At 44.1% G+C, this 9,514-nt stretch overlaps 1 protein-coding gene across 1 annotated transcript; it reads right to left on the bottom strand.

The window, feature by feature from the left end:
* Positions 1-6,974: 6,974 nt before the first annotated feature.
* On the bottom strand, positions 6,975-7,719 carry LOC100679817 (trypsin II-P29-like). The gene is made up of 3 exons (XM_008206817.1): positions 7,693-7,719; positions 7,540-7,631; positions 6,975-7,194 (listed from the first exon to the last, which is right to left on the bottom strand). Exons 1-3 carry the CDS (start codon positions 7,717-7,719, stop codon positions 6,975-6,977), a joined length of 339 nt encoding a protein of 112 aa, XP_008205039.1.
* Positions 7,720-9,514: the final 1,795 nt, after the last annotated feature.

Here is a 9,514-nt window from a genome sequence, read left to right as displayed (position 1 = left end):
AATAATACACTAACGATCGACGCTGCGGCCGCATTAGACGAGCAACTTTTTCATTCAAATGCCCCGCGTCGTCGCCTATTAAAAAGTTTCCATACGCATCGAATTCGATTTGTCTCCGATTTCTATTCGAGAAGAGCGAGCGTTGAGACTTTAAACGTCTTTAAACTTTTTTCATTTCCCAGCCGCGCTCTTGTAAACTTTGAATAACGCGCTGCAAAGGATTAACCGAATTACAACGATGATGAAGAAGAGAAGAGTTCGATCTATTCTACTCGCGTGTAATTCCTCATCGACTGCAGCCACGCGGTCAATCAAAATTTATATAACGCAGTCGGAGGGGGAGATTCCTCGGGGACGATATTATCGCGGCAAAAATCTCCATAACGAGCGACTCATTCATCGCGGCGATCAACGCAAACTTCCATAACGAGCCGAGCCATTACCCGTTCTCGATCGAGAGTGTACGGCAGCCTCTGGAGCGCTTCCGTCCCTTATTGTACAAAGATTTTCTATACAGCGGAAGGAGTAAGTAGTGCAGCCTCGGCTGTGGTCGGACGCGAGAAGGCTCAGGGCGACTTTCTCCCGATGGATTTTCTCCATTCGCAGTGTGTATATAGAGCGAAGCTCCCTGATTTATCGGGGAGAATCAAAAGCTTCTTTTTCGACGCGGAATAATTATTATTTCGAGAGAGAGAGAGAGAGAGAGAGAGAGAGAGAGAGAGAGAGAGAGAGAGAGGGCGAGGAGCCGCATTTTTCGGCCGGTTCTTAATCGACTTTGTTCGAGTTTTAATTGTACGAGGCTAGGCTATCAATTACGCTCCGTTTTTTTTCTCTACCCTCTAATTAAAGAAACTTTTATACGCGTCCATAATTAGCATCGCTCGAAGCCACTATTTCTCTTCTCGCTTCGTCGGAATAAATTTTTTTACGATTCGCGTAAAAAAAGTCGAAATACTACCGCGCACTTATCGAGTGAGTAAACAGCCGTAACGCCTGCAGCAGCTGCATTTAATAAGCACATACAGCGGGGCAGATAAAAAGCTTATACGGCGTAAAGTTTATACGGCGAATTAAGCTCGGAAAATTAAATCGGCTTCCGAGAGAGAGAGAGAGAGAGAGAGAGAGAGAGAGAGAGAGAGAGAGAGAGAGAGAGAGAGAGAGAGAGAGAGTTAAATATAATAATGAAAATCGCGCCGGGGAGATCCTTCTTAAGTGCGTATCCCGTCCATTAGCCGCTCCTCCGACTAACTTTTAAATCCCCTCGACTGGCTTGCTAGCGCCTTTGATACACAAGCACTGATTTTGCAGATCAGCCGCGAAGAAAGTGCCGCGGGTGATGCCTCGACTTTACGCTCTCTCTCTGAATTATTTCCGCACTTGGCTCGGGGCGATTTTTAATTAATATCGCGCGGCTCGCTTCTTTCGCGTTTGAATATTCAAAAGAGTGCGCATAGTACCACTGGGTTGAGGTTTCGCTGCGTGGGTGAGAGAAAGAGAAGTTTGAATATGTGATATCAAGCTCGGAGGAGTCATTGTGTCGAGGGTCGAGGATTACAGGATGATGACTGATATTGACGGATCACTAGGCGATTCGTCACTTGATCCAGCCTTAATCAGTAGTTCGCGAAGCTCTCGATCTATATTCAAGAGGAAACAATAAATATTCAAATTTCCACTTCCATCCCCATCGATTCGCAAAACTCGCGGCTTTCCTCGACAGACGCGCGAGTAAGTAGTTAGATTATTGCATTCTCGAGGGCTGCACTGCGCGGCAAATCCGCTTTGCGAGTTTCCCCTGCGACTTTCCATCACATATTTTTCACGCTCCTCCAGCTCGAAGATGAGAATCGAATAGCACCTTCCAGTACCACCGTCACGAAGGAGAGAACTTTACCACGTCGAGGCGACGTTGCTTATGCAACGAAACATTCGCGAAAATTTTCTATTCATCACCCAGCGCTGTCCTCGGTCTCGGAACGATTAATCAGACTTTTAGCGCTGTTGCTGCGGGTATACGAATACACAAGAGGTCACGGGATGACTGTAATTCCCATTGATCATCATCCGCGAAGACGCGGAATAGCAGGAGCCATTAATCAACCGGTGCATTCCACATCGGCCCCTGTTAACTTGCCGCACGCGGAGGTGGACCTGCTTCTTTGAGCGACGAAGGGCTAAATGCCTTTTCATTAACAAGCCACTTTATGCGTCGCCTCTACGTACGATGGAATATGAACTCTTTGTGCGAGCTGTCGCGACGTAATCACTTTGCCGCCGCGTGAAAATTTCACTTTTATTCCGAGAGGGCGGCAAGTTTGAACGTAGTTAGCTGCGGGGGAGGAATTTTTCCGAGAGTATAAGCCGTGTGAAAGGGTTTTATGCTTCGTTACTTTTCACCAGCCGATGGACTATTAATCAAGCCGTGAGTTCGCGTAAGCAGCGAGTGTAGGCGTGAATTCACGAGAATTGGTAATGTGTTTACGGAGACGCGAGGAATGTCTCTATACGTAATCGTAGATGTATTCAGGTAAATTACAATGATTCGAGAGTATAAAACAGCTCATCATTCACGCAGCCTTGATGCTCCATAAGGTTCGTATCTCGAGTTATGCGCTGCTAATGTCCGTGTCTGTCAAAATACCGGAGGAATTAATTACCCGTCCACGTGTCGGCAGTTTCTCCGATTATAATACGATCCATACCGTTAAGCTCTGTGCAGCTGTTGCGATATTGTTTACCCCGTAAATTTTCCTACTCAGGCAGTACAAAAAGCCCCTTTCCTCCCCTTCACCTCATGTCCCGCCGATAACTCGAATCCAAGAGTGGCTTGCAATAATAGTCAAGCTGTCGCCTCGAGGCTCCGCGTACACACCGCTCGAAAGCCCTCGATAAGAGTCTCAGCCGGCGCTGATACACAGCTTCTCCGCTAATTAGGCCACAAAATCTAGTATACGAACTCTCCGAACAGTTATTCCGCGGGAACGTAATTGTTATAATAACTGCAGGTGGACTAACGCCCGCGAGAATTTCGACATTAGCATGCGGACTCTCGGCTCGCGACTAATCAACTTGTCGCAGACGAGGATGAAGAGGAAGGACGTATAACGGTATTACTCCGCCGCACACGTGCGGAGTCATCGCGCGCGTGATGTAAGAGCCTCGATTTGCGCTCCGGAGCCCGATTACGACTGGCGCTGCGTGCGCCGGCGTGCTCGGAATTTCGGCGCAGGGATTTGCGCTCGCGCAGCTTTTAAGCGAGGATTTCGCGCGAGCGGTAATTGCTGTGGGACTGATGAGTGGTTTTTTCTAACTTTTATTCTGAATTCTGATCGATCTAAAGAAGCTAACGCTCGTGGCGCGACGAAACCGATGCAAAGGATATCCTCGTGCGGACAGTCCCGAGAAAAGGTGTATAGACACCGATCGTATCGTTTGTCTCGGGCTCACGTACGACCTACCTTGACGAGGCCACTTCGTCTCTGGGAAGCTGCAGCGGCGGCGCACAAGTGCCGACTATCTTTCCGGCGCCTTAGCTCTCCCCAGGGACGATGGGAGCCGAAGACCCGGTTCTACACGGTTATGGTAGGTCTACCGAGCGAATTCGACGATTGATGCCACGGGTACTTGGGATTTGCTCGCCGGCCTTTCTCTTCCGGAGACGACCGATAAATTTATGCCCTACGCTGCAGGAGCTCGACTATTCCTGCAAGACGGGGATCCAGAGATAGGGCGGGGGTACGGCTTTTTTTCACTGATCGGGGACCTCGGGAAGCTCGAGGGAGGCTTGGATGGGAGAAATTTTTTGGAAAGGGGTTTTTCGGATTTTGGTGAGCGATTTCGGTGGTTGGTTTGAGTATTCTTAGAGGAAAGGTACGAATCGATGCTTTCAACGTTTTTTTACTTCGTATCGTACTCTTCTTTCAAGGCAGTAGGACGTACGCATGAAATACTGCGCATACGATATACAAAGTATTTAGAAATTTCTGTCGTTCTTCCCAACTTCAGCAGATGTATACACCTCATTCTCTTATCCGTTTTCCCATGTCGTGCCGCAGTTTCTTTCCGATACTCCGCGCGTTCGCTCAAAACAGTTATCCCAAAGTGTGCGAGCTTATCGCATACTGACAAAATAATCTGAAAGACGTCCTCGACAATCACGTATTATATTTCTGATACGATTTTAACTTTTTTCCATCAATTCTCGAAGCCTACCAACGTCTTGGATTTCGCGGAGAAAAAACTGCGAACAAGTATACATAGTTTTCTGAAACCGATGCATCTGTACGCGTACACGTTATAGTTAGCTTCTCCCGGCGACGACGAGGAATTGGCATGCGGGCAAAACTTGAAAGACGAGCATGTGTACTTTGGACTTTCCAAGAGAAGTTACCCGCTGCTTACGGGATTCGCGGTGCGTCGCCTTTCCCTGACGCTAAATTCCGCCTGGGTATCGAAGCCGTACGCCAAACTTTGCCTACAGACTATGTCTGCAGGAGATGTGGGTGTGCAGGAAAGCGCGACATTTAACTCGATAGGAATGTTGTGTGAAACTTTTGCTTTGTTTAAGGTTGCACGAATCGGCGATATAATCCACATAAGCTTGAAAAGGACGGAAAAATACGCAAAAGCATGCAAGCGAGAACTTCGGGCAGCTGCTGCCAAGGATCGAAACATCGCCTTGAATCCGACTCAAAAAATCGCGAATTTCTGGCGTTCATTTATCGGGCGATCTGGGTACCTCGGCACGTTTTTTCGTTAATCTAACCTACATAGGCTTGAAGAGGACGGAGAAATACGCAAAAGCATGCAAACAAGAACCTCGGGCAGTTGCGGCTAAGAGTCGAAATATCGACTCCTATTCGACCCCGAAAATCTCGGATTTCTGGGGCTCGCTCATCAGGCGTTATGGATGCTTTGGCACGCTTCCGTTTCCAATTTTTTTATTGATAATTTTTTTTTATACGTGGTATATTCGGAAGTCGAATATTTTAATGCTAGAATGTACTAAAGCTGTTTGCGGAAAGACACTGAGTGAAAGTTGGTGTTTTCGTGAATTTTCTTCTTGTGCCGCCTAAAACATTTCATGCTCAGCACGACGTATACTTTTCGTATTACATGTAATAGTGGTGAAATGGCAGGAATCGATGTATACGAAGTGAAGAAATTATTCTAATTTTCGCCTTTTCTCTGATTCAGGAAAATATCACGTGTTTACTCGTTGCTAAAAGTTCATCCCCTCTTCTCGTTGCACCATTCGCTTTATCTGCAAGTTAGCAATTTCACCTAAAAAAATTGTATATTAAACGCAGGAGTAAGTGTGATGAAGAATTCATCGTTTTTTTAAGGACTGTTCTACAGCTAGTTCGACTTTTTTACAAGCTGGATTTCTTTAATTGCCAATTAAATAAAATAATTAGTTATACAAACGATAAAGTCTCTGCTGAATCTCGCCTCCTTCCCATGACGGAATAAAATAAAAAATTAATTAAAATATATGAACTGCGCAATCAGCGCAATGGAGATGTGGAACGCTACGATTAAAAGGTTTCACTGCGGCAAACAGGAAATCACGGCAGAGGAGAATAGAGGCAAAAACGGGGAATTAAAGTAGCTGAGACTCGAAGAATGCCGATCGATCCTTCGACTCTGTACAGCCAGCCCACCCACAGCAGCAGCAGCAGCAGCAGTCGAAAAGGTGAAACTGTCAGCTTTGAGTTAGAGATCTTTCCCTTTGGTCTGAAGCGATTGTCTTGAAATCCCCCTTTGCCGATTCGTATATTGCGCGCTAATAGCAAAGTTGGAGAGCGAATTGCGAGTCTCCGAATTCGACTACCGCCTGGAAATCGTCGAACAAAGTGAAGTGGCAGAGCTACTGCGAATCCACTATTTCATTCCTTTCCTTCAACTTTTCACGCGCGCTATGGGGGCAGCTGACTCGAGCGCACTGAAAACACTTCTTTTTGTATCTCTCGCTCGGTATACACCCTGGAAAAAGTCACTCGAGGTCTGCTACCTTCTTTTCCTCTCGAGTGGTAAGTTGAAAATTTGCCACAAGTGTCTCCGAGAGTGGTATCCGCTAACTTTTTTTCCCTCTTTCCCTTTGCACCGCAACGTTGTATTTTTCAACTCCCTCTTGTGCGACCTGCACTTAATGATGTTTACCACCTCGACTTTAACATAATGACCTTCTCCTGTTCACATCTCCAACTCGCGAGCTTACATATTTCCGTTGTTCGACGTGCGAGCAGCCAAGTATGCTGCAGTTCTTACATTCGTTCTACCCCCTTCCCAAGAGTTATCACCGACGTCGCTCATAACGTTCTTCTTCTGGCCGTCGTCCCCTACACACGATCCTCTTTAATATCTCCGCAGTCCCCCCTATACGTGTGTGTGTGCAGTGCTCAGACGGCGACGAATCGATGATACGACTCGACGCAAGCCTCCACTCACCTTTCGTTTATCCTACCATTCATTCTTTCCGCGTTGGAGAGGGTGCGATTCCGAATGCCCGGAAGAGAGAAAGAGGGAACGAGAAAGCCAGAGGAAAAGAAAGAGGACGCTCTGCTACTACTGCCGCTGCTGCTACTGCTGCTGCGTCGACACGTAAAAGTACAAAGCTCGCACACGTTACTGGTGCCGAGCTTGAAAAATTCATTCGTTCCGAACGGTTAGCCCTTCGATCGTGAAAGCGTACCTTACAATCGCACGCTCGCCACTCGCTCTTTTCTTTCTTTCGTTACGCTTTTTTCATTATTCTCCCTGCATCTGCATTTTCTGCGTTTTTCTCTCTCGCTCTCCAGCTTTTTTCGACGACTCGTTCGATTGTTTGTGTAGTTTGCATTTTTAGGTGAATATTTTTCGCGCCGATGAGTCATTTCTTTGGACGGAGTCGTTTATTTGTACGTTCTCGTCACGCTTCTGCGCGTAGACGAGCTTGAGTTTATCATTTATTCGAAATAATCCTCGAACGTGTTTTAGTACAGAATAAGACCCGTGTGATTGCTGATCCATTCGTGATAATTCTTCGCCAGAGTGTAGACACTGGGTAATTTGGACGCCCCGCATTCGAAGCCCCAAGAAACGATACCGACCAATTTTCCATTGATCACGACTGCACCGCTGGAATCTCCTTCGCACGTGTCGTCTTTGTCTTTGCCAGCGCAAAACATGTTGCTTGTTACTGGATCCTCGATGCTGGGATAAGCTTGTTTTTAAACGATTTCTGTCTTCAAAGCAGCAAACTATATATTTTTATTTATTTACTGAAGCAAGAATAATCTATACAATATTTCTCTATTTAAGGTTCAAATCTGTATGATTAGAGATCCATTTACGATAATTACGTAACAATGTATATACGCCAGGTAGTTACACTTTGTGTTATAGTCGGTCGAATCGATTACCGGAAGTGCGGCGGACTTTAATGTTTTACGTTTTCGTTTATCTTCCTATAATTAAACTTTCAATGCTATTTCTATATCGTGAAAAATTGATAATTACTGCAAAATTGAGAAAATATTTACTCCTTCTTTTCCAAACCCTGGAACTTCTATTTCATCTCCTGGTTTGGGAATTAAATTAGAGATGGAAATAGGCTTTTGTTGGTCATCGAATTCAATAGTTTCCGCAGTCTAAAATTTGATTGTCAAAATGAGATTAAGGCGAGAAAAAATAGTTATTCGGGAACGGTACCTTGATCAAAGCTATGTCATTGTCCATTGTGATGCTGTTGAAATGCTCATGTACAATAATTTTAGTAACTTCGAAAAGCTCTCCTTTTCCACGAATCGTTGATCCAGTCCGAACGCATATTGATCGCTCGCCATAATCAGATTCGTAATCCAGACAAAAAAAATAAATAAAGCTATGCTTGATATTAAATTGTGCTTACTCCACCAGTGAGCAGCGGTAAGTAACCGTTCTTTAGAAATGATACTAACTCCACATGTTAGATCCCCGTAACTTATGATTTGCGCCTAGTTGACATTGCATGAAAATTTTTGTTTAGTCATTTTTTTGAAATTGTTATTCTCAGCAGAATCGAATAATTAAACTAATATAGTATACCTACCAAATATCCTGACCCTTATCTAAAAAATGTTATTCGCAGCACTGATGATTTTTGAAGTATAAGAAATTATAATGATTATGTATTTCAAGATATAGTCACTGTCAAAAACTGTATCCTCTGGTTCTTCATTGTCTCCTATATAACACAGCAATTATTACATAACACAATTATTGATTATTGATTTTTCAAAATATGAATAAACATTTCACCTTGTTTAGAACAGTTAGCAGGATGTAGAAAGAGTAAATATAATACTATTGTGATTACATAAGCAAAGGTAAGACTTATCACTGGCATTTTGACTGATTAAGCGTACCGAATTTTAGAAATAAGCATTTTCAAGTTACCGTGTATACTCCAAATATTATAAAAAGCTAGAGACATAAAGATATACAAGCTGTCGATAATAATTTCTACTCATCAACTCTAAGCTATTACACATGAATACCTAACATGTTCAAGTACATTTTTGAGTTCGTTTACAAACTCATAATTTTAAGACGAAAATTGTATTAATGCTTTTTCAATGTTTCCTCAGCTATGTTCAGTTGCATAACAAACGAATAAGTCATTACCTTTTTTTTGCACATCGCGCGTTGATATTCCGCAAACTAGTAATTTCTATGCCATTCAAACCTCATACAAGCGTTGACGTTTGCATGCTTATTAAATACGTGAGCGTGATCAGGGAGACTCGTCCGCTGGGACTCGCATCTCGTCCTTCCAATAACCTGCCCATAATAAATCAATCTTCTCGCGAGGACGGTTCAATTAAAAAATATTGAAAAATAAACGTCATACACATTTCCATATACCAACCAGAGATATTATAGAAAAAATATTCTCCGTGGAAATTTTAGACCGCGGAAAACTTGGAAACACATTTTCTCGTTACATCGTTGCAACGTATTATCGTATAATTTCCCAGCTTTCAGAGATGGCACCATCGCAGTCGAACGATTACGCGGGGCTCAGACGAAATTAGCATAAGCGACAACTTTTCCCCGGTGCACCAAGTTTTTCGATTTCGGAACTGCCCGAGGAAGAGCTGCAGCCGCAAGGCGTGTCCACCACAGCGATACAAGATCACCGAGAATAGAATAGAGGTGGCAATGCGCTCTATACGCCCTCTGACTTTGTAATTGATGCCGTCTTCTCTCTTTCATCCGCTGCATTCACGCGCCTTTTTATACGGCTCACTGAGCTCTCGTCCAGGCGATGATTGAATAAAGTTTAATAAGTCGCTGGGTATATGGCTGCTTCTTTATTAGCTGCTCTCTTTTAAATGTGCATTCACGATGGCACGGGACTTTTATCTGCTAAATAAGTAAAGCATTTTCATTGAAAGTGTGTCGTGTGATTTTTATGGATGGAATTTCTCATTTAAAATTAATGTGCTTTATATCGGAGCTTTCCGTTCGTCTGCTATTTCTGTCGGAAAAT

This window comes from Nasonia vitripennis, chromosome 2, assembly GCF_009193385.2.
Source record: "Nasonia vitripennis strain AsymCx chromosome 2, Nvit_psr_1.1, whole genome shotgun sequence".
NCBI classification, from domain to species: domain Eukaryota; kingdom Metazoa; phylum Arthropoda; class Insecta; order Hymenoptera; family Pteromalidae; genus Nasonia; species Nasonia vitripennis.
The sequence above is the reverse complement of the archived record's forward strand: the minus strand, read 5'-3'. Positions and strand labels throughout refer to the sequence as shown.